The 25325-nt window shown below is 41.1% G+C and overlaps 2 protein-coding genes across 2 annotated transcripts; one reads left to right on the forward strand and one right to left on the reverse strand.

The window, feature by feature from the left end:
• Positions 1-3118: 3118 nt before the first annotated feature.
• MRPL32 (mitochondrial ribosomal protein L32) lies at positions 3119-11868 on the reverse strand. The gene is made up of 3 exons (XM_007535084.3): positions 11692-11868; positions 9028-9209; positions 3119-3584 (listed from the first exon to the last, which is right to left on the reverse strand). Exons 1-3 carry the CDS (start codon positions 11822-11824, stop codon positions 3330-3332), a joined length of 570 nt encoding a protein of 189 aa, XP_007535146.1. The 5' UTR covers positions 11825-11868; the 3' UTR covers positions 3119-3329.
• Positions 11869-12022: 154 nt separating this feature from the next.
• Positions 12023-24317, forward strand: PSMA2 (proteasome 20S subunit alpha 2). Its single transcript, XM_007535094.3, has 8 exons — positions 12023-12135; positions 17151-17227; positions 17993-18125; positions 19745-19867; positions 20685-20766; positions 22616-22689; positions 23887-23944; positions 24033-24317. The coding sequence occupies exons 1-8, from the start codon at positions 12095-12097 to the stop codon at positions 24147-24149; spliced, it is 705 nt and encodes a 234-aa protein (XP_007535156.1). The 5' UTR covers positions 12023-12094; the 3' UTR covers positions 24150-24317.
• The last annotated feature ends 1008 nt before the right edge of the window (positions 24318-25325 follow it).

The following is a 25325-nucleotide window of genomic DNA, read 5'->3' on the forward strand; positions in this document are numbered from 1 at the left end:
AGCTGGAGAGGTGGCTGAGCAGATACAGAGCCTATTTTGCACGTGTGAGACCTCAGGTTTGATCCTGGGCACCGCATATAAGGCAGTGTGCTCTGGTACCTCCTTCCTCATAATGAAAAGCTATATAATGATGAATTATTAAATTAGAAAAATCATATGAGGGCACCGGGTGGTGGTGCAGCAGGTTAAGCGCACATAGCATGAAACACAAGGACCGGCCTGAGGATCCCAGTTCAAGTCCCCGTATCCCCACCTGCAGGGGAGTCGCTTCACAGGCTGTGTAGCAGGTCTGCAGGTGTCTATCTTTCTCTCCCCCTCTCTGTCTTCCCTTCCTCTCTCCATTTCTCTCTGTCCTATCCAACAATAATAACAATACTACTAACAACAATAATGATAACAGCAATGATAATCAAGGGCAACAAAAGGAGGAAAAGTGGCCTTCAGGAGCAGTGGATTCGTGGTGCAGGCACTGAGTCCCAGCAATAACCCTGGAGGTAAAAAAAAAAAAAAAAAAAAAAAAGGAAAATCACATGACTGGGGCCAGGTGATGGTGCACCTGGTTGAGCATACATGTTACAGTGCACAAAGACCTGTGTTCAAGTCCCTGGTCCTCACCTGCAGGGGGAAAGCTTCACAAGAGGTGAAGCAGGATACAGGTGTCTTTCTCCCTATCTCCTCCTTCTTCTCAAATTATGGCTGTCTCTATTAAATAAAGATTTTTTTATATTTATTTATTTTCCATTTTGTTGCCCTTGTTGTTTTTCATTATTGTTGTAGTTATTATTGTTGTTGATGTTGCTGGTGGACAGGACAGAGAGAAATGGAGAGAGGAGGGGAAGACAGAGGGGGAGAGAAAGATAGACACCTGCAGACCTGCTTCACCGCCTGTGAAGCGACTCCCCTGCAGGTGGGGAGCCGGGGGCTCAAACCGGGATTCTTATGCCGGTCCTTGCGCCACCTGTGCTTAACCCGCTGCTCTATACCACCCATCATTACTAAAAATAACAAATCTGTCATTTAATTCACAGAGCTTCACAGTCCAAACTAAAAATAAAGTAAGATTTCTGGTTCAAGTTAAAAGTCTCAAAATAGTGGGGTCAGGAGGTGGCACACCTGATTGAGCAACATGTCACAGTGCAAAAGGACGCTGTTGACTGGCTATGAAGAAGGGCAAACGCTAGAAGAAGGACCTGGGTTCAAGCCCGACCCCCACCTGCAGGAGGAAAGCTTTTTGAGTGGTGAAACAGGGCTGCAGGTGTCTCTCTATCTCCTCTTTCCCTCTCAATTTCTGGCTGTTTCTATCCAATAAATAGATAATAAAAAAAATTGATCTTATAATAAAAAAGTCTCAAAATAGTTATTTTTTTATTGCCACCAGGGTTATTGCTAGAGCCCAGTGCCTGTATGACAAACCCACTGCCCTAGGCAGCCCTTTCTTTATTGCTCTTTCTTTTAAATCTTTTGTATTTCACCTCTGGATTACATGTTTAGTTTGGGAAGTTTTAGCCATGTAATCTTTTCCAATGAGGAAAAAAATTCAGCATGAATTTGTTGCTGAATTCTAATAATGTATTTAGGTTATTATGTTATGCATAATTATCTTAAATAAATCCTTGTACTTTATCTTGTCTACAGATTTTCCATTTAACTATAGTTCCCCTCTCTGTATGTTAATAAGCTATTGCACTGTTAACTATTTTTAAATATCCAGAAACAAAATAGCAAACCTTGGATTTAGGGTGGAACAGGAAATTGGGGAGGGGGAGTATGGGAAGTTAAAAAAGCTACTGTAGTAAAATAAAAGAGCACAACAGGAGATAAATGAAGACTGTGTCTTCAGCATCATTTTCTTTTCTTCTTCTTTTGGCCTCCAGGGCTATTGCTGGGGCTCTGTGCCTGCACTACAAATCCACTGCTCCTGGAGGCTATTTTTCCCTTTTTGTTGTCCTTATTCTTACCCTTGTTGTCGTTATTACTATTGTTCATTGCTGTAGTTGGTGTAGTTGGATAGGATAGAGAGAGATGTTGAGAGGAGACAGAGAGGGGGAGAGAAAGATAGACACCTGCAGACCTGCTTGTGAAGCTTCCCCCTGCAGGTGGGGAACCTGGGGCTCCAACCGGGATCCTTAAGCTGGTCCTTGCACTTTGCACCATGGGTGCTTAACCTGCTGGGCTACTGCCTGACTCCCTCTTCAGCACATTTTCTATGTAACTACTGAATTTGCATCTCCTTTACTAAAAATCTTTCTCCAAACTATAAAAGCAAATTTCAGTGTTATTTTGATTTCAGGTAAAACGTGAAGAACCACTGGGTTGTCTGGAGAGTTATGATGCAGTTGGGCGTAGTAGAAAAAATGTGTCGTGACTTCTCCGACAAGCCAATATTTCTATGTTCTACAAAAATAACCATCATATCCACAGAAAGTGAGTCTACCCAGGAGAATTTAAATTTGCTTGCTCAAAAACAAACAAAACAATAGAGTTTTCTTTCTTTCTTTTTTTTAATTTTATTCTGCCACAGACTACCTAACACATAAACACCTCAACAGAGTTTTCTTACTACCGCAACTGCCACCTTAAAAACACCACCGACGACTCTGAAGGTGATGCAGTGGGTCACATGAGGTCCAGAGTTTGACTTCTGGTGTTGCATGGGCCACAGTGATGCCCTGATTCTCCCTCTCCCCATAAATAAATAAATATTAATAGAATATCAAGAAATTAAGTAATAACCCAAACCCAGTTATCAGACACAAATATATGTGAAAAAAAACCCTGGCAAACAAAACCAGGGGGCAAGACAATTTTTGCTATGTCTTTTAAATTATTGGCTTTATTTTTGTCCTAGAAATGGAATGTTTATGGGGGCCAGATGGTGGCGCACCTGGTTGAGCACACGTTACAGTGTGCAAGGACCCAGGTTCAAGCCCCCAGCCCCCACCTGCAGGGGGAAAGCTTCACAAGTGGTGAAGCAGGGCTGCAGATGTCTCTCCCTCTTTGTCTCCCCCTTCCCTCTGGCTGGCTCTATCCAATAAATAAATAAAAACAATTTAAAAAAGAAGAAATTTAATGTTTACTTCAAACATGATAGGAAAATAGAAATAGACATACTAACTCCTTGAGCTTTTGCATTAGCAAACCTTTTCAGTTTATTCATGACACATTCTTCAAATTACCCACAAGAAAACAAATGCTTATAAAGGATTTTTTTTAAATGATATCGATGATCTAGTAACAAGCATAATAACATTAAAAACAAAAAAAAAGAACCTTCCTCTTTTTCAAGGGAACCTTTTACACGAAATTTTCTTCTTTAAACATCTTTGGCATCAGTTTTGGGTGAACCAGGATGGCCGTTTCCTGTCTCGTTCAATGATCCTCTTTCCTTGATTTTGTTCAGATGGAGTCTCTCCCTTGTACAACACCACAGTATCCACAGTAGGGGCCTTAAAAGGGCCCCCTTCCTGCTTCCATATCAGTTTTCTGACTTCTGCAGTCTCCTTGCACACCTTCTCATAGCAGTAGCCACAAAGGACGTGCTTCTGTTTCAGGTGACCACACACAGGGCAAATGTCAATATCATTCTAAAAAACAAAAAAACAAGGGGGAAAAAAAAAAAAACCCACAAAACTTAAGAAGCAAAATAATACAGAAATGAGCAGTTGATAAGAGTCAGACTGATATTTGAAAATTTTTTTTCAATATCTTTATTCAGGGCTTAACAGTTTACAGTTGACAGCAAAACACAATAGTTTGTACATGCATAACATTTCCCAGTTTTCTAAATAACAATTTTAACTCCCGCTAAGTCCTCCTCTGCATCATGTTATTTGAATTTTCTTGGCCTGTCGCTAGTATGAGTTCATATGGAAACTGAGGACAAGCAATGTTGAGTTTGAATTAGGGAAAAAAGAAGAAAAGAGTTCTCTGAGACCCTCCCAGCTGCTCCTCCCTTCTGACCTAGAACCACACGCCCGTCAAGCCCAGAAGACAGTGTGGATTTCATTATTTTTGCAGGCTCGTCTGTTTTGCTGTTGAAGTTTCACAGGAGAAGCCATCTGGCGGGCTAGCTATTTTTCTTTTTTCTGCAGCACCTATGACAGAACCCAGGGCCTCTTGCAGGCATGATACCACTGAGTTGCCTCCCAGCTCAATTTTTACTCATTTATGAGGAAAGAGGGAGACACCAAAGCATTGCTCCACCTTGGTGCTCCCAGATGATGGCAGAGATCCAGATTAGGGCTTGACGCTTGTTAAGGCATGTGTTCTGTTAAGCCATTTCCCAGGTCTCTCTCTCTCTCTCTCTCTCTCTCTCTCTCTCTCTCTGAACATCCACTATGCCTCTGTGTACAAAGACTCTGTAAATAAAAATTTGAGTTGTTATATATATCTATTCAACTTTAATAAGGCAACTACACCATTACACCCCCTAAAAAATCCGGGGTTTGCTTTTTTTTTAAAGTACATATTCTAAAGAGAGATGTGAAATATAGAGAGAAACAGTAAATAGAAGCACAGAGTTGGGCAGTGGCGCACAGGGTTAAGCAGACATTTAGTACGAAAAGCAACGGCCCACTCAAGGATCCTGGTTTGAGCCCCCAGCTCCCCACCTCCCCACCTGCACGGGGTGTGTGTGTGGGGGGTGTCACTTTACAGGTGGTAAAGCAGGTCTGCAGGTGTGTCTGCCTTTCTCTCCCCCTCCCCTCTCAATTTCTCTCTGTCTTATCTAATGAGATGGGAAGAAAAAAAAAATTCCAGGGGGCCAGGTGACAGTCTAACTGGCTAAGCACACATGCTAAGCAAGCACAAGGACCTGGGTGCAAGCCCCTGGCTCCTACCTTTGTGTGTGTGGGTGGGTGGGAGTTTCATGAGCAGTGAGGCAGTGCTGCAGGTATCTCACTTTCTCCTTCTCTAGCCTCCCGTTCCCTCTCAATTTCTTTCTGCTCTATCAAGTAAGTGAACATCCGTGAGACAGATAAAATGAAGACACCTATTTCTGAAAAGAACACAAAATCCTGAAAATCACCTTCATATTTTATATTATACTGGAAACGGAACCTCAGGTTCAAATGGATGTACAGAAGACGACCACAATTATGCAGCTATTAAGAACAATGAATTCACCTTCTGTGACCCATCTTGCATGGAGCTAGAAGGAATTATGTTAAGTGAGATAAGTCAGAAGACAAAGATGAGTATGGGATGGTCCCACTCATAATCAGAAGTTGAGAAAGAAGAACAGAAAGGGAAACTCAAAGCAGAATCTGAGTTTGGAGTAGGGCACCAAAGTAAAAATCTCTGGGTGGAGGGTGAGGGTGGAACTTCAGGTTGGGGGTGGGCAGGAGGGGAACACAGTCCTTTGGTGGGGGGAACAGTGTTAATATACATTCCTATTAACTTATAGTCTTACAAATCACTATTTTATTAATGAGAGGGGGGAAATGGATCGAATATCTCCAATTTTTTGATGAATAAACCATAGCTCTGAGTATATGTTCCTTCAATCTAAGCACTGAAAACTTCAAATTGGTAATCAGATTGAATTTTAACAGTGGGCTCAAATTGTTAATACATTTCTAATAATGACTTGTTCTTTGAAATATTAAATCTCCTAAAAGGTTAGACCAGGAAGAACAGAAGCAACTGGTGCTGTTACTTTATAAGATACAGCTATATGTAAATAGCATAAAAGGACATAAATTATGGTGATGTCTTGTATGATAAAGCAAATCCCAACAATGGGATTTTCAAAATTAACCTAATTGCCAAATAATTTGGCTATAGCAATAACTATTGCCTTCTTAAACCCTAGGACAGCAGGAACCTTCCCCTTTCTCTATAAAGCCCATACATCTCCCAGTCCTGGAACCTCTAGGGTGGGGCTCATTTTCCTACATGCTTCTCTCAATTCATACTAACTAATACAGCATCTGCTGATCCTGCCTCAATCAATGCAACCAGTACCACCTTGACATGTTTCACTTCGGACTGTATCCAGAGACGTCAGGCGTGAAATGTCAATTCAGCTTCATCACTCTGGTGAGACTGAGACCTTTCCTAGCTCATAGGACTCCTTAATTCCATTTCGAGTGGTATACCCCTTAACAAACCTCAAAACCTAGATATAGGCCAGGGCCCATGAGATAGGGCATATGCATACTTATCCGTAAGTTAGGAGAAAATATATACCTTAAAGCAAGGGTGCACTGCAGTTTGCAGTGAGTCAATAAATACAACAAGTAAGTAGAAAGACCCAAAATGACACCATCAAGTATCTAACGAAATAGTTTCTTCTTAGACCTAGACACCATCCTCACCTACCTATCACACATCCCCCAATCATTCCAAAGCTCACATCAGACAAAGTAAGGACTACAAAAGCTGAATAAAGGCAAGAGACTGGCATACTTTAATGATGACTCTTTAGTCACTATCAGCCCCCCCCCCCCCATCATCTGGGGCCCTAGTTGGGGAGTCCTGGGATTCCCACACAAACATGATGGGCCTAGACCTCTAACAGATCCCTCTCTCTACTGCCACTGCTCATCTCCATCTGGAACAACATAATGGATCCCTTTGTGGGCCCCTATAGGACCTTGCTCTCAATGTGGATCAACAATGGTAGGGACTGTTCCATTCTCCGACGGGAGGTTAGATAACATACTCTACCTATCACCCGAGGAAGATGGATCCTGAAATTAGTGCAGCCTGGAATGTTCCTAGCCATGACCACAGAATGCAAGCTCAGACCTACAGGGATGCAGAGGTTACACAGGCTCTTGTGCTGACTATGGGCTCCAGAATAAATTGATGGGGTTTACAGTTAACAATATTCATATACTTTTCCCAAATTTGGGAGCTACTCTTTATCCTAATCCAGCTTTCTAGACCTTTTTCCAACAATGACACCTGCATACTAGATGTCAGACTCAGGCAAAAACTAGTACAGTCATGGGCCCCTTGGAATATACCTAAAATAGACCTACTAGCTTTTTCCAAAATGGAAACCCCAAATCTTCATCTGCAGAATTTTTGGCTTTAAGTTCATGTTTAGTCAACAATTTATTCTGCTTTATATTTTAATTCTATTACAGCCACCAAGTTCCAGATACTACCATGATGCCAACCAGACTTCCCTGGACAGACAACGTCATCAATGTGTCCTGAGCCCCGCTTCCCCAGAGCTCTGTCCCACTAGGGAAAGAGAGAGGCTGGGAGTACAGATTGACCTGTCAACACTCATGTTTAGTAGGGAAGCAATTACAGAAGGCAGAATTTCCACCTTTTGCACCCCATAATGACCCTGGGATAAAGAATAAGAAAGCTCTCAGGGGAGGGGATGGGATATGGAGTTCTGGTGGTAACTGTGCAGAATTGTACTCTTCATATCCCATGGTCATGCCAATATTTTCATTTTGTAAATAAATAAATAAAAATAAAAAAAGAAGATAACCACAATTAACAGGTGCTTTTTTTTCCTTATTAAAACATTAAGTTCAATGTACTTTCTCCACCAGAAACCAATTAAGTGGAGAAAATGAACGCACAGAATAAATGCAGTGAGGGAAATCACATCCGTGTAAGATCTCATTACCAAAATCATATATATAATATAACTAGTTATTCCTTTTTTTTTTTTTTTAACCAGAGCACTACTCAGTTATGGCTTATGGTAGTGCTGGGGGATTGAACTTAGGGCCTTTGGTGCTTCCAGCATGAAAAGATTTTTTAAAGACTGTCATGCTATCTCCCCACCCTGATACCTTTCAAAGATATATTTTTCAGCTCCAAATTTTAAGTTTAGTCCCAAATGTGACTCAGCAATACTTTTTTGACCCAAGTTTTAAGAATCTGATTCAGTAATAAATGCAGATGTTTATGAGAGTCAATTCTCTTCTTGAGTTTCACCTGTACAAAGCTGTTATTATGTCACAGAAAAAACAGTAACTCAAACTATGGTCATAATAATGGTATGGACAAGTAGGATGCGAATTTGGAATTGGAATACACACACCAGAGGATGTTTCAAGAGAAGAATGTGATCTTAACTATCAGACTGCTTGATCAAATACTGGCTGTACAACTTAATAGCTTCTGAGCTGAGGCGCCTTCATTTTGCTTCAGTTTCTTCATTCTAAATGTGAGCTAGACAGTATTCTTTGAAGAGCTGACATAAAGATTTGATAATTCACATAAAGCACTCAGATATATCATAGGCACTTATAAAAGTTAACTACTGGGTAGGGGAGATGGTTATGCAAAGACTCTCATGCCTGAGGCTCCAAAGTCTCAGGTTCAATCCCCCACACCACCATAAACCATAGCTAAGCAGTACTCTGGTGTTTCTCTCTCTCTGCATCTCTCTCAAAAATCAAATAAATGAAATATTTTTTAAAAAGTTAACTACTTACATTTTTCTTCAAGAGTATTTTATTGGACACACGGAGAATAGAAATAGAATAAGTACAGGATCCTAAACCCAATATACTACTGTTTGATTTTAATCCTAAATTCTTCCATAGTTCAGATGCTTACTCATATGTGACTCAAAGTTGGATCAGGGGTCAAGTTATGTAGACTCCTTCTGGCCTGGCCCTAGCTATATTCAGATTCTAAACTCCTTGCCTGTCTGTGTTCCTAATTCATACATACCTGAAAATAATTATTTTACTGAGACCAAAGAAAAGTTCATATTTAAAAATCTCAGAATGAGGGCCGGGTGATGGCACACCTGGTTGAGCGCACATGTTACAGTGCACAAGGACACAGGTTCAAGCCCCCGGTCTCCACCTGCAGGGGGAAAGCTTTGCCAAGTGGTGAAGCAGGGCTGCAGGTGTCTGTCTCTCTCCCTCTCTATCATCCTTTCCCCTCTCGATTTCTGACTGTCTCTATCCAATAAATAAAGATAATAAAAGATAAATTTATAAAAATCTCAGCATAATGTATCCACAGGTCACAGGCATGTATCGAGAGAATATGCAGTGGCAGATGTGAGGAAAAATCACATGTACAAATACAATACGTTACCTTGACTTTAATAAGCTTCTGAGGGTTTCTTCTCCTACATCGGTTAACTTCAATGCTGCGCCTGTTTTTGGGAGCTGCCATCCAAAAGATGCTATCCAATAGGCTGGGGGCCTCCTTACTTCCAGGGGTATCCTGTAAGGGTTCTGTGTACGCAGCTGGACCTTGGACAGCTAGTGCTGGCACTACATAGAACATGAGACAGAATCACTTTCTAGCTGATTACAGATATTCTTAATAGTCAACAGAGATGTATTACTCAGAATATTACACTTAGTAGGAAAGCTTTGCTCATAAAAAAAATACTAAATAGCAGGTTAAGCGCAGGTGGCGCAAAGCGCGAGGACCGGTGTAAGGATCCTGGTTCGAGCCCTCAGCTTCCCACCTGCAGGGGATTCGCTTCACAGGCAGTGAAGCAGGTCTGCAGGTGTCTGTCTTTCTCTCCCCCCTCTCTGTCTACCCTTCCTCTCTCCATCCTATCCTAAGGATGACATCAATAACAACAACAATAACTGCAACAATTGTGCAACAATAACTGCAACAACTGTGGTCCAGGAGTTGGCTCAATGATAAAGTTGTGCACTCTCAAGCATGAGGTCCCAAGTTCGATCCTGATGTCTGCTTCTTTCTCTCTTCTCCTATCTTATAAATAAATACAATGTTTCAGTAATAATAATAACTACAATAATGAAAGCAATAAGGGCAACAAAAAGGAGTAAATAAACATTTTTAAAAAATACTAAATGTCAGAGAGGTGGCTCCGTGGCTGAGAGCAGGCCTTGCATGTTTGAGACTCTGGGACTAATACCTGGTATTAGTCCCAGATGATCTGCTATGTATCTTATAATTTTTCCCAATTTTTAAAAACAAAATACACTAAAGCTCATACATAAGGCAGTTTTAAAACACACAAAGCTTTTTTCTCTTTCAAATACCTGCTGAAATGAATCAACAAAATCCCACTAAAAGTTTCCCACCTTGTGAAATACAGAACTCAAAAGATTAGGTTAAACATGATTACAAGTCTCATAGGCACCTAAGTTAAACACAAACAAAGCAAAATAAATAAATTACTCATCACATACAATCACTAATTTGTCCACATTTCATTTGGTAAGTGCTGACCTGCAATGGCAAACTAGGAAGAGAACACATATTCCTGTGTGCAAGGACCTGGCCTCCAGACCCCTGTCTCTCCTCACAGGGAGTAAGTTTCAGGAACAATGAAGCAAGGCTGCAGGTGTCTTTCTCTTTCCTTCTCTATCCCCCAATCCCCTCTCAATGACTGTCTTATGGATGCCCAGAGACAACGCTGGTGACAGTAAAAAAATAAAGTCTGATAGGCAGTGCCAAGTAAATTTGAGCTGCAGATTCCCCAAACATACTTCCACTTGCACTAATGTAATGTCAATATATATATATATACATATAAAAATGACATTCAAGCTAAGTTAGCACCTTTGCCATATAATGTGATCAGCCCTTTAAATCATCTATCAATATTTCTTCACAATACTTAATATTGATTTCGACCTATTTTCTTTTTTTGTTATGCTTTTTTTTTTTTTTTTTGGTCTCATGCACTGTATAGGTTCATTGTCGTTTTTCTTTCTTTTTTCTCCCATTTTTGTTGCCCTTATTATTATTGTCATTGTTATAGTTGGACAGGCCAGAGAGAAATGGAGAGAGGAGGGGAAGACAGAGAGGGGGGAGAGAAAGACAGACACCTGCAGACCTGTTTCAATGCCCATGAAGCGACGCCCCTGAAGGTTGGGCGCCGGAGGCTCGAACCGGGATCCTTACGCAGGTCCTTGAGCTTCACACCATGTGCGATTAACCTGCTGCGCTACCACCCAGTACCCCGTTTTCTAAGAAAAATTGGATTACTTTTTTTTTTTTTTTTTTTAACCAGTATATGTGACCTTGGGACCTTTCTGACTCCTGCTTCAGTTGAAAAGCTAAGAAAGCTTGCTTCGGTTTAGTCCGTGAGGGGACTTTCTGTCTATCAACATTTTTTAGTATGCCTAAGAAGTTGAAGACTGATGATAATTTTAGCACCCAAGACATTTCCATTAAAATTAATTAAAAGAGGGTGGGGTGGGGATCAGTAACTGCACATAACTCAAAACTAGACTAAACAACAACAACAACAAAAAGGCAACCTGCTTTAGGGGGTGTGAGGTCTGTACAGGTGTGATTTTTTTTTGTTTGTTTTGCTTCCAGGGTTATCACTGGGGCTCGGTGTCTGCACTATGAATCCACTGCTCCTGGAGGCTGTTGTTGGATAGGACAGAGAGAAATGGAGAGAGGAGGGGAAGACAGAGAGGGGGAGAGAAAGACAGACACCTGCAGACCTGCTTCACCGCCTGTGATGCGACGCCCCTGCAGGTGGGGAGCCGGGGGCTCGAACCCCGAGTGATTTTAAAAATGTAGGCAGTGGTGTCCCTTGATGCACTTGGGTTACACTCAACGCAGAAAGAGAACAGAGGACTTTGTCTTTTACAGGAAGCCGGGGAGTGACAGCAGATGTCTGTAGTTTTCTAGGCCAGTGGATGCCCGGCCTGCCCGCCACAGCGACTCAGGATCCTGCCGGGCGCGGAGACCTCCACCGCGCTGCTTGGGGTCCCCTTATCCAACCTCCTCCCGACGGCGGCCTTCTTTACCTACCCCACGGAGGATGGGAAAAGCCTTGTTGGCTCTGCTGAATTCTCTGCTGAAGTCCTTCCCAACAGTTCCAGAGGTAACCCCGGGCTGCTGGCCAAGAAGGAACCCGCACCAGCAGCAGCAAGGAAGACGCCATGTTGTCAATCCCAGACTGCAGGATTCCCCCCCCACCCGAGCATGCGCACAGATTCAGAGTCCCGCAAGTTATACTTCTGGAACTACAACTCCCAGCATGCTCTCGCATGCACAGACTCAGAGTCCTGCCAGTCAGACTTTCTGGAACTACAACTCCCAGTAGGCTCTGCTTTTCCTCCAATCAGAGATGAAAAGAGATGGGCGGGGACCTGGCTAGCCCACCGGCTTTGGTGCGCATGCTTGCAAATGTGCTGTGGCTCTCCGGGTAAAGATGGCGGAGCGCGGTTACAGCTTTTCGCTGACTACCTTCAGGTACTGATGGGCTGTCCGACATCCACCGCATTGCGGTGATTGCAGGAGCTGAGTCTTCAAATCGGGTTTTTTTTCTCTTTTTTTAATTTGTTGTTTGTCTGTCTTGGCTTCTGGCGTGGTGCTTCCGGAAGCAGAGGAGAGGGCATGCGGCTGGAAATGCGGCTTTGCACAGTCATGGGTCCAGCCCGCCGGGGCCTCGGGGCAGCCGTCCCGGGAGGCTGCGGGGACTCGCCGCCGGGTGGCCGGGGTCCGAGGCGAACCTCCGGGGCTGCGGGCGGGGGAGGTTCCCCCCGGGGACGTGCTGCTCTTGGGACATTAGAGGAGAAGGCGCCTTGGATTTAGCTCCCTCTCCCTGTCTCTGTCTCTCTCTCCCCATTCAGAATTCGAGGTCTTCCTTCCTTCCTTCCACCCTTTCTTTCTTTTCTTTTCTTTTCTTTTCTTTTCTTTTCTTTTCTTTTCTTTTCTTTTCTTTTCTTTTCTTTTCTTTCTTCCCTCTTCTCCCCGGAGCACAGTGGTCGGCTCTGGTTTATGGTGGTGGCGGGGATTGAACCTGGGACTTTGGAGCCTCAGGCATGAAAGTCTTATTTGCAGAACCATTTATGCTACCTACCCCCCGACACCCCCGTTCTGAAACTCGAGGTTTTCTTGCTCCGAATGGGCCTGATTCGGGAGCTCCTGGGTGGAGCTCGGGATGGATCAGGGTCGTGGCTGCTGCCAGTCTGTCTTTCTCCGAAAGCCTCAAGTTTCTATTCGGTCGGTCTTGAGTCTTCGTTAAGCCTCCCTTTGGCCTGAGTGATCATTTCGAACGAAGCCTTTCGCTTTCATTTTCTTCGACCCTCCTATTACAGGCATGGGGAAGGACTAGACCATGTTCTTTTTATTTTTTTATTTTGTGGGCCCAAATAACCAGGCTGCATTGGCATTATGGCCATTTTGTGGAGAGGGAAATATTACTTTAAAAAGAAGTGAGGGAGGGGCTTTTCCATTTCAGAACTGGGCTTTGGGAAATAGAAATACCATTTCCGTTAAATACCATTGAGATTGAACTGTTCCTAATCTAAGAAGACCCATCACCGAAGGATTTAAAAAAAAAAAAAAAAATCAGCCGAAGAACGATGGTTTGATTTGACCACTTTCTTTGGGATCAGTAGTGCACCCCCCCCCACACACACATATATACACAATCATAAAATGCAGTTTATTTCTAACAACTGAGTGTTCCCAGTAGTATCTAACTTGTTGAGTACTTTCTGCTTTGGTTTAACTTGACCTACTCCTGCTCTGTCTGCTGTCTGGTGTGATAAATGTCTCAACATTAGACTTGTGCTAGCCACAGTTTCAATTTAGATGTTTTAATTTAAATAGCTTCTCTAAAGCCATAGCTGGGTTAACATTCAAACTGGTTTCTTTCTCATGACAAAATTACCTTGTGTTGTCCTCTCAGGTGACTCTCTTTTGATCATTTTCAGTAGTAAATAACATTTTTAACCTTTTCATCAAATTAATTTGCTTCTGTAATAAAAGGTCTTGTGATATATACAGAGACAGAAAAATATCTGCCAAGTGGTTATTGTTCATACTAGTGAACAATGCAAAATTCCCTTTATCTTGGAGAAAAACCTCAAGAGCTGAAACAGAACCCTTTATCAACGAAGACTTACTATTTTTATAGTAAATGTGTTCACTAAAATAAATAAACTTATTTTTAAATATTTTATTATTCCCTTTTGTTGCCCTTGTTGTTTTATCATTGTAGTTATTGTTGTTATTGATGTCGTCTTTGTTGGATAGGACAGAGAGAAATGGAGAGAGGAGGGGAAGACAGAGAGGGGGAGAGAAAGACAGACACCTGCAGACCTGCTTCACCGCCTGTGAGGTGACTCCGCTGCAGGTGAGGAGCTGGGCCTCGAACCGGGATCCTTATGCCGGTCCTTGCGCTTGGCACCACCTGTTCTTAACCGCAGCTATCGCCCGACTCCCTAAACTTATTTTTTTAAGTCCTGGATTAACTTTGTTTTTGACTGCAAAACATTTGTTTCTATATAATCCTCTTGTCAGAATTAAGTCATTTAGGGTGGAAGTGACAAAAGACTACTATAGGATGAGAAGGTGTTCTTGTGGACTATTCAGTAGAGGATCTCGACAATAAATGAGTAAACAAATTGGGGCCAGGGGGTGGCGCACCGGGCTGAGTGCACATGTTACAAATTGAGGCCTCCTTATGCATTTTTTTTATTGTTGTAGTTATTACTGTTGTTGCTATTGATGTCGTTGTTTGATAAGACAGAGAAATGGAGGGAGGAGGGGAAGACAGAGGGGGAGAGAAGTGACTTGTGAAGCGACTCTTCTGCAGGTAGGGAGCCAGGGGCTCGAACCGGGGATCCTTCTAATGCATTCTTTAAAAATGTTTTTCTGCTACTCAGGAAGTTTTTTTTTTTTTTTCCTCCAGGGTTATGGCTGGGCTCGGTGCCTGCACCATGAATCCACCGCTCCTGGAGGCCATTTTTCCCCCTTTTTGTTGCCCTAGTTGTTGCAGCCTCGTTGTGGTTATTATTGCCATTGTTGACGTTGCTTTGTTGTTGGATAGGACAGAGAGAAATGGAGAGAGGAGGGGAAGACAGAGAGAGAGGGGAGAGAAAGATAGACACCTGCAGACCTGCTTCACCGCCCGTGAAGCGACTCCCCTGCAGGTGGGGAGCCGGGGGCTCGAACCGGGATCCTTACGCTGGTCCCTGCGCTTTGCGCCACGTGCGCTTAACCCGCTGCGCCACCGCCCGACTCCCCTACTCAGGAAGTTTTTATAGGAGAATAAAAGAAGGAACAGACCTCTAGTCTGGACAGTCATAGGAGCTCAGTGGTTGAGGTGATTTTTGAAACTAAAAGGTTAAAAAAGAGCCAGCTCTTTGAAAATAGGAAGAGTGAGTTGTGGGGAGGAGAAACATGTATGAAAGTCCTGAATCCAGGACGTAACTTAAACTGTTAAAGAAATTAATAAAACCAGCATGTCGTCTAGTCAGCAAGAAATTAGTGTGAGAGCTGATGACAGACTACCATAGAGGTTTTAATTTTAAATGAGCTATGAGGTTAATAAAGGACAAAAGGTGGTATTGTCAAGGTAGAAAGTAACTGTAAGGGAAAGGAAAACTGTAAGATTATTTTACTATTGTCTTAATTGTTTTATTCCCTGTAGAGATACCAGAACTTTAGAATGGGGTAGTGGTAGGATTGAGATCACACATAGTTGATCGCTTAGGGAGCTTACAGATTCTTGAACTTTCATAGAGAAAAGGTGCAGTGGTAAAAATATATGCAGAGGATTATGCAAACAAAAGAAGCTTATCTGAAAGTGTTCCCCAAATTACTTGAGCTAGGTTTTGAACAATAGTTATAAACTGGGTAGACCCAGAAAGTTACTATATGGCCATTTAAATAGTGACAATTAAAGTAAACCATGTGTAACTTGTTTTTAAATCTTATTTATTATTGGATAGAGACAGAGAGAAATTGAGTAGGGAGGGGGGAAAGAGATAGGGGAAGAGACAGACCCCCTGCAGCCCTACTTCACCACTCATGAAGCTTTTCCCCTCTAGGAAAAGGTGGGAACAAGAGCTTGAACCTGGGTCCTTGCTCACTGTAATGTGTATCTAACCAGGGTGCTACTGACTGACCCCACTCAGTTTTGAGTTGATGTTAATTCCATTCAGGTTGACTCATTTTGTCATTTGGGAATATTGGTTCATTTAGGAGTATTTAGACTGCTTATAGGTTTATTCCTTAATTAGATGTGTCTGCTGACCAGATAACTGGTCTTCAGGGCTGAAAGTTGAAACAGACAGTATAGAATTCATCCTTTATTGAGAGAAAAATAATGCAAAAGTTATTCAGGTAAGATGAATCTTGATCAGAGATAAAGTACTGGATACTGCAGACGTGAGTGGTCAGGGCAAGTTCCCTGTGGATGTGGCTTTTTCACTAAGGACTTAAATCTGTTTTAGTATTTATTTACTTATTTATTTACCAGAGCACTGCTCAGCTCTGGCTTATAGTGGTGTGGGGGATTGAACCTGGGACTTGACAGAGCCTCAGGCTTGAGAGTCTGTTTGCATAACCATTATGCTATCTACCCCCACAAGGGTTTTCTGAATTCTAAAAGTAGTCTGTGTGCAACAAGGTGGTAGGATGGAGACTTCTGTGACAAAGGGAATATCCATAAGTTTATGAAAACAAAACAAATGATCGTGAACTCAGTTTTATTTTTGGTAGTAGATTAGAGTTATAGACTTGTGTCACATTGGATGAGTAACTTTCACTTGGGGGGGGTTTGCTCTACAAATAACAAGGTTGCTCTGATATTTATGATGATTTTTAACTCAATAACTAGATTGAAATAAATTATGACCTAAAATAGGAGATCAGCTCTATTAAGTAAAACCAGTTCATGACTTCTACCAGTAGTTCTATAATACATAGAAAATATTTTATTGTAACTGATATTTGTGTCTTTTAGACCATGTCTACTTTCTGAAATGTGTAACTCCACTGATGAGAAAATCATGTTATCATTTGGTTTCTAGTAGACACATACATGTTCTTAATAGCTTGACTATGCAGTGTTTTCTTGCTGCTAATTTTGTGCCAGGAACTTTGCAGACTTCATTTAATCTTTGTTCACAACTGCCTATTGAAATTGTGTATAGTACTTTTATTCCCAATTTAGATGAAAAAACTGAGACAGAGGTTAAGTAACTAAATCAGTTACATAGTAAGTAGCAAAAAGCAGGAGTCATGATGCTCTGCTAAGTGGCTGGCAAGGCAAAAATTGAAGGGAAAAGATCAAAGCTACATTATAAATATTTTCAGATTGCCTGGTGAGCTTCGTCTCTATACAACTTTATGATGAATTGTAAGCCTCACTGGTTTTTTGGTGTTTGGTTACCTGTCCTCTCTTAGAAATGGTACTATAATAAATTTTTGAAGCTAAGTGATTTGAGAAAATATCTTTATTTCTTTTTAAGCCCATCTGGTAAACTTGTTCAGATTGAATATGCTTTGGCTGCTGTAGCTGGAGGAGCCCCTTCCGTGGGAATTAAAGGTAATTAAATGCTTCATTCCTTTCAGGTGTCTGCTAATAGTTACCCTTATGCCCTTTTGGAATTAATTAGTACTTAATTTATAAACAAATCATTGTGGCAGTATAATTTTAAGTTCTATTTTGTTAATTTTCAGTATTTTGAAATTTAAAAAAGTAGTGAGCCCAATATGGTGGCTAGGCTTTTTTCAAGGATTAATCAATTTATATATGTCATATGTGATATATATATGTTTGTGTGTGTGTTTATATGTTAAGCTACAAATAGCTTTTTCAGAAAACTAAATTATTTTTTCACTCACACATACAATATACACATACATATGTTTATATCCACTGTTCTCGATATTTTTAGTCCTTTCTATAATTTCAGAAAGGTAAAATAATAAAATAATTTAAAGATAGCTTTATAAGAAATATCTGTGGTCACTGGTTTGAAATCCCAGATCATAAAAACAGTAGACCAACTAGTAGAACCCAATTATTTTAAAACATCTGGACCTTTAAGTCTCCTATCATACTTTAAGGAAGTATAATACTTTGACCTGTGGTGATGTCATTGTGGAAGACTGGTGACTGATGGAGGAAAACTGACCTACTATTCTTGAGGTGGTTCTGATAAAAATATTCAGAAGCGTCAGAGATCAGGGAAAATAAAGGCGTTTCCGTGAGATGTATCTATAATTAGACAAGGCTATTGAATCGGAATCTTGAAATGCCCGTAAACATTCAACCTACTCTTTTTTTTTTTTTTTTTTTTTTTTTTAGCGGCAAATGGTGTGGTGTTAGCAACGGAGAAGAAACAGAAATCCATTCTGTATGATGAGCGGAGCGTACACAAAGTAGAGCCGATCACTAAGCACATAGGCTTGGTGTACAGTGGCATGGGCCCAGACTACAGGTACTTACCATTCAACGCTTATTTTTCTGCCACCTAGTACATTGCTAATAAGCTACTCTTTGCGGAGAAGACCAAGAGGTGTTTTTACTTTTCTCTCCCACGCCCCCTCTTTTTATGTTCTGCTCTGCAACAGCAGGATCGTTGGCGACTGAATTGGGTTTGCCTGGAAAAAGAGTCTAGAGTTACATTAAGGAGGATAACACAGTGGCATTCTGCCGTATAATGGAGACAGTGGTCACCCCTCTACCTCTGTTAAGAGGTTTTTCCCTCCGGATCATAATCCTTCTACCATCTAAGGATGGGGGTCAAGACCTTTGATGTTCTCTAATGCATTTTGAAAAGAATTTTTTAAAAAATGGTAATACATTTTATAGTAAACTGTAAAAAAATGTGATCAGGTAGCAAAAGGATAGCAGAGAAACGTGTTAAGGCAATAAAAGGCAAGCATCACCATCTAGATTTAACAACCTAGTTTTCTGTTCTTATTAAAGGAATTCATTTTTTCTGACCTGGGCTGGTTCACCCCTCCTTAGGCAACCTGGTGCGCCTGTCCCGTCCCCCCCCCCCCCCAGGAGGAGGTCACCATATTGATGCTGAACTTAGTGTGGACCCCGATAGCGCACTACAGCCCAGAACTCCTGGGCTCAAGCGATCCTCCAGCTGGGACTACAGGCGTGCACTACCATGCCCGGCAGGAATTCGTTTTTTCAAAGGCCTTGAAAAGTGTAGTTGGTAGCCAGTCCTGATCCAAATCTTCTTAGAAGTGCTCATTTTATTTTCGATAGTACATCAGGGTATCAGCACATAGCAAAGAGATGGTCACCTTTCTGTTTGCTGTTGACAAGTGAAAGCAGTATTGCTGTGGGGTTTTTGTTGTTGTTGTTGCTGCCGCTGTTGTGGTGGTGGTGTGTGAAACTTTAGAGCCCAGATCTCACTTTAACAAGTAACAGTGTCACATGAATGTGATCCACTCGGGATCCTGCCACTGCTGAGTAGAAGGGCTGCTGCTGTGTGTGCTTAGTAAACTAAGCAGGAAGGGACATGCACGTTGAGTATAGGGAGGGTGCATAGTTCGGGGCAGTAGCACATGCGGTGATGAAGGTAGGCCTCACTTGTCTTATTAGTATATGATGATACCATGCTCGACAAATTTAATTTCTAAAATCGTAAGTCATTGCTTGCTGCTGCTTAATCTCTGAAGGATACACTTTAACATAGATGTGAGGTAGAGTGAAGTAAATATGCCTGAACGTGTGTGTGTGTGTGTGTGTGTGTGTGTGTGTTGACTAAGGTCAGATACAGTGGTTGGACTGCCCTGGGAGTAGCAGGGGCACAGTTTTGAAGAAGCCATGGAGGGAGATAAAGTGCTCATTGTACATAAGTCTGTTTCTTTTACTGTGTCTGGTATCCCTGTTCCTAATTTTCTTCCTTTTGCATTGTCCTTGTGCATTTCCTGTGATTCTGCTTCTCTGTAGTACTCTGATTTTGAATGCCAACCATTATTAAAGAGACACATAAAATTTGCCCTGCGTTTGTCTTGTATGTCCGTACAAGAGTCGGTCATTGAGCAGTAGAGTGTCTTAATTTTCATTAAATTTTGTCTCTTCTTTGTCTGCTAGAGTGCTTGTGCATAGAGCTCGGAAATTAGCTCAGCAATATTATCTTGTTTACCAAGAACCCATCCCCACAGCTCAGCTGGTACAGAGAGTCGCTTCTGTGATGCAAGAGTATACCCAATCAGGGTAAGTGATTGTATTACTGAAACTGTCATAAATTAAACATCATTTTAGAAGAGTGGATACATGGGGGGAAAAAGAGGCCTTTCTCCCATTATTTGCTTAACAAGTAGAGAAGAGCATCATGATGAATACTGCTGATCTGTATTGGAGCTAGTGTATTTGTTCAGTGTGGAGGAGTGAATCCAAGGTCTTATGCATGCATGATACCAAATGGCCTCCCCAGTCCAATTTGTTACTGTTTTTTTGGGGTGTGTGTGTGTGTTTTGTGGTGGGGGGAGATGAAGAATGGGAGGTAGACTAGAATAGACAGTGAAGATGCTATAGCACTATGTCACATGCCTGGGGTCCTACTAGGTGAACTATTTTCCAGTCCCTGTAATCTGTTTTAAGGGGGCAGGGGATGTTTGTTGCTGTTTATATGGTGATAGAAAATAGCTTTTAGGCACAGTTACTTTCATTATTTTTCCAGTGATTAAAACACTAGTGAGTAAAAAAAAAAAAAAAAAAACTATTGTTTTCATTGTGTGTGTGTGTGTGTATATATATAGTTATTTCTAGTTGGAAAAGATAAATTTGGAAGGAGCAATGACAGCCTGCCCATAAAAGAAATGTTTTAATCACTGGAAAATAATGAAAGTAACTGTGTCTAAACGTTATTTTCCGTCATATAAACAGCAACAAACACCCCCCCCCATTAAAACAGATTACAGGGCTAGGAGTCTTTTTGTATAACCATTATGCCAACCCCCACCCCCCAGCTGCCACCTTCGTTTTACTTTAACGTGAAGATACCAAGCAGTTTTTATTTTGTTTTCTACAGTGGTGTTCGTCCATTTGGAGTTTCTTTACTCATTTGTGGCTGGAATGAGGGGAGACCATATTTATTTCAGTCTGATCCATCTGTAAGTATTACTCAATATACTCGGGTGAATTGGTAAAGTTTTTTAAATATCTAGTGGAAAGTCACAACATGTTGAAAATGTAGCGGTATTTTCTTCTCTATTTGGACTTTATAAAGAAAGTATGGAGTATTTATTGACACATTTAAGATGCCTAGTAATTCTCTCTTCTAATAAAGAAGCTTCATCAGTCCTGCCCTCTGTTCTATTATGCTCTTTTTCTTCACATACTAAGTAACATGTTAAAATAGTGACCACCAGATCTCTTAAATCTGTATGGTTCTTTTACTTTGAAAGGCTATTAAAGCTTGAACATGTGGGTCTGGAATAGTGTTGTTCTCCACTATCAGTTGAGCCTTTAGTTGACCTGAGCGTGGCTTTTCTGAGCCACCTGAGCGTGCAGTTCCTTGCCCATGGCGACATGTGTGCTCTCGTGGGCGTGCCACTGCCTAGGCCCTGTTTATGGAACTTTGATTGTTCCCATCTTTGTCCCATTTCTCAGCTTCTTAAGCAAAATGACAAATCATCTGACCTTCCTCCCCAGTTGGTAGTAGAATCCGGGATTTATATTTTGCCTCAAACAGGTGATTCCCCTATCTTATGTCACACTGTTGTTGCTTTCATTTAACATTAGATTACACAGTGTTCAGGTCCTAGAACATGATGGTGGAGAAGGACCCAGGTTTTGAGTCCCCAGTCCCCACCTGCAGGGGGAAAGCTTCACAAGTGGTGAAGTAGGGCTACAGGTGTCTCTCTGTCTCTCTTCTCTCTATCTCCCCCCCTCAATTTCTGACTCTATCCAATAAATAAATGGAGATAATAAAAAAAAAATGTTACACATGTACCAACTACTGTATTTTATTGTCGACTGTAAACCATGAATTCCCCCAATAAAGAGAAGAAAAAAGATTATAAAATGGGGCCGGGTGGTGGCGCACCTGGTTGAGCACACATGCTCCAGTGTGCAAGGACCCAGGTTCAAGCCCCTGGTCCCCACCGGCAGGAAGGAATCTTCACAAGTGGTGAAGCAGGGTTGCAGGTGTCTTCCTGTCTCTCCCTCACTTCTCAATTTCTCTCTGTCTCTATGCAATAATAAATAAATAAAAGTTAAAAAAAAAGATTATAAAATATCAAAACTTGAGTATGCTCTGAAAAGCTTCTGTTTTAAATTTTCAAGTGATGAAAGAAATGATCACCATTTTTGGACGCTAGTCATAAGTTTTATGATCCCTTCAGTCTTAATCTAAAATAGAATTTTTGGTTAAATGATAAAATTTTTGTTACTTTTTTTTTTTTATTGCCACCAGAGTTATTACTGGAGCTCAGGTGCCTGAACAACAAATCCACTACTCCCAGTGGACATCCCCCCCCCTTTTTTTGACAGAAATTGAGAGGGGTGGGGAAGATAGGGAAAGAGATACCTGCAGACTTGCTTCACTCTCGTGAAGCTTCCCCCTTGCCAGTGGGGAATGGGAGTTCAAACCCAGGTCCCTTGCACATGGAAATGTGTGTGCTCAACCAGGTGAATCACCACATGGCCCCCCACTTAACAGGGGTTTTTAAAACATAAATTATCAATAAGTTGGAATCTATGTAAAGTGTACAGTTTCATGAATTCTTATAGTCTGAGAAAACCATCATAATCAAGATAGTGAACAATTCTGTAACCTCAAGCTTCTACCTTTGTTATTTATCCGGTTAACTGTTTTGAAATAACCTCTGAATGTGTCCTATTCCCATTGCATTCTAATGTTCTGTAACCCTAGGAATTAAAGACAAATTATAGAAGTGAGAATTCAATGGGAATGTAGTGCTGGCTGTAAACTATGGTTATTCCTCTTTCCTGAATTAGGGAGCATACTTTGCCTGGAAAGCCACAGCAATGGGAAAGAACTACGTGAACGGGAAAACTTTCCTTGAGAAAAGGTAGGTTCTGTGGCTGCGTTTCTTACCAAACTCATGTTTTTGCTTTCTGCTCTCTAAAGAATAGCCTTCGACTAAACAAATTTGTTGTGTTGCTTGTATTTGAGCCAAGTTACTGATCAAACAAACACACAAACTTTTCTTCATCCTAGCTCTCTAGCCTTCAATATGTTAAGTGGTCGTATTCTTTTATTAAGGTTTTGCTTGCCTCTACATTCTTATGATTTTTTTTTTTGCTGCAATTTTTCCTGCCATCTCTAAAGAACAAATATTTGAATATTATATTTGAAGTAAAAAAAGGGGGGGGGAGGTTAGAATTTAATAAGTGAGAGCGTTTTATAATAAACCCGAGCTGAACAATGCTTTGGTAAAACAAAGATTTAAAAAATATTAATGATTTAAGTGGTAACAGCTTATAGAATATGGTAAGTACCTAGTAGATTCTATGTCATGTAGGTGCTTGAGGAAGAAGTGGAATAGTGACACAACCTGCTCTCTGCCCTGGCATACCAAGCTGCTCTCACTGGTTTCCAGCTATGTTCTAGACTTAACACCAGTCTCCTAAAAGTGTTGAATGGGAAAAAACTTGTAACTCATTTTAATCAATAGATGACCCTTCTCAGTACACTTTTCACTTAATGCCATGGCTACTAAAATCATAGACCTGAGAGTAAGTGGTAATTTTCTTTTGATGTATTCCTGACTTCCAACATTTCACACGAAGTTATAGGAACAAATACGAAATTTCAGCGGAGGTCAGGTGGTGGCACACTGGGTTACGTGCATATAATATGAAGCACAAGGACCCTCACAAGAATCCAGGTTCAAGCCCCCTGCTCCTCCACCTGTGGGGGGGTCCGCTTCACAAAGCAGGGTGGCAGGTGTCTTTCTCCCTCTCTGTCTCCTCCTCTCTCAGTTTCTCTCAGTCCTGTCCAATTAAAAATGAAATGAAATTTTAGCAAAGGTCTGATTTCTCTGCCTTCTTTTTTTTTCCTTCTGTGAGTTGAGAGAGACAAGAGACCTGAGCACTGCTCATTCACTCTGCACTGTACAGTGTGACTGATTTTTGGAAATATTTTGCATTTTTGAAAAAAGATCTTAGACTATTGCTAACATGTTTAAATGTCCATAATGTGGATAGTACAGTATATTGATGTGCTCCCCACCCTCATTTATTTCTTCATTTAATTATTTATTTAGATATAATGAAGATCTGGAACTTGAAGATGCTATTCACACAGCCATTTTAACCCTAAAGGTCAGTTCAATATCTAACAATTGGATGCATATCAATCTTACAACTAACTGCTTAGAAAACTGACCTTTTTTCCCATCCTCTTCAATAGGAAAGCTTTGAAGGGCAGATGACAGAAGATAACATCGAAGTTGGGATCTGTAATGAAGCCGGGTTCAGAAGGCTCACTCCAACTGAAGTTAAGGATTATTTGGCTGCCATAGCATAACGACAGAGTGACTGAAAATTTTGGCGTTTCAGATCATCTTCTCTACTAAAACGTGTTTCAAGAATGTTTTGTTTTTGCATACTTTTGCATACTTATTTCTACATGGTTTAATGGACTGATGTTTTTAAAAAATGACAGTTACAAATCACAATAAATTGCTAAATCCAACTTTCAGCTTTTTAGGATTTAGTGAAATTTAAACAGTTACCACCTGCTTTTTAAACCATAATTGATTTCTGGAAACACCATTGCAAAATGGAGTGGTAAAATCATCCTAGTCTCTATCCAATTTTGGTTAAGTCAAGTTACCCTCTCAATAAAGTAAAAATACCCATTTTGGGTAAATTTTGCTTTTTTTTTTTTTTCCTCATTCAGAGCACTGCTCAGCTGGCTTACTGTGGTGCTGGGGATTGAACCTAGGAGCTCAGAACCTCAGGCATGAAAATTGTTTGCATAACCATTGTGCTTTCTCCCCAGCTATGGACATCAGTAAATTCCCACAGATTCATGAGACAGTGGAAGAAACATAGACTTTGAAAGGTACTATTAGTGTCGATCACTAGCCCTGGAATGCTACACCAAGCAGTCTTCATAGGAGATATGTAGTGTAACTGAATTAAAAATGATTTGCTAGTTCTTACGGGTTTCTTCACAAATAGTAAATGTATTTTAGTGGCACCTTCTAGACCTTTTTTTTACTCAAGGGTAAGCACTAGTGCTGGAAATAAATTAACACTAATGGTGTGAAAACAATAGCATCTCTTCCCTCATGTATTCTTAGTGTAAATCAGAACATTGACTACAAGTTAAGATCATACTAGCAAGTGGATTCTTTTGCTTTGAATGTGAAGACATAGTGCTTAGCTCTTCCTCCCCCATTCTCTTTCCCTCTCTCCCTCCCTTTCTTCCTTCTTCCCTTCCTTCCTCCTTCCCTCCCTCCCTCCCTCTTTCTCTCTACAACTTAGGCAGAACATAGGGGAGAGTTTATAAATGTCTCTTCTCCAACAAAGTCCCTTCCATGATTTAACTGGTGCTCAAAAGATTTTGATTAAGATTTAGCTGAGGTTAGGAGCAAAGTGCCTTCCTTATCTTCAAGCATTTTTGTCAGAATTCTCAGGTCTGTTATCCACCATCACTATAACAACCTTATCTTACTATAAAGAGGACAAAAGCATC

Source organism: Erinaceus europaeus, unplaced genomic scaffold (genome assembly GCF_950295315.1).
Source record: "Erinaceus europaeus unplaced genomic scaffold, mEriEur2.1 scaffold_492, whole genome shotgun sequence".
Taxonomy (NCBI): domain Eukaryota; kingdom Metazoa; phylum Chordata; class Mammalia; order Eulipotyphla; family Erinaceidae; genus Erinaceus; species Erinaceus europaeus.

What these genes read in the sequence shown, in the direction of transcription:
- MRPL32 (XM_007535084.3), bottom strand. Translation starts at nt 11,824, where the DNA reads ATGGCGTCTTCCTTGCTGCTGCTGGTGCGGGTTCCTTCTTGGCCAGCA. An exon ending in CTTTTCCCATCCTCCGTGGG is followed by an intron (nt 9,210 to 11,691) that starts GTAGGTAAAGAA and finishes TGTTCTATGTAG; the next exon opens with TGCCAGCACTAGCTGTCCAA. An exon ending in AGAAGCTTATTAAAGTCAAG is followed by an intron (nt 3,585 to 9,027) that starts GTAACGTATTGT and finishes TTTGTTTTTTAG; the next exon opens with AATGATATTGACATTTGCCC.
- PSMA2 (XM_007535094.3), top strand. Translation starts at nt 12,095, where the DNA reads ATGGCGGAGCGCGGTTACAGCTTTTCGCTGACTACCTTCAG. An exon ending in AAAACTTTCCTTGAGAAAAG is followed by an intron (nt 22,690 to 23,886) that starts GTAGGTTCTGTG and finishes TTATTTATTTAG; the next exon opens with ATATAATGAAGATCTGGAAC. An exon ending in CAGCCATTTTAACCCTAAAG is followed by an intron (nt 23,945 to 24,032) that starts GTCAGTTCAATA and finishes CCTCTTCAATAG; the next exon opens with GAAAGCTTTGAAGGGCAGAT.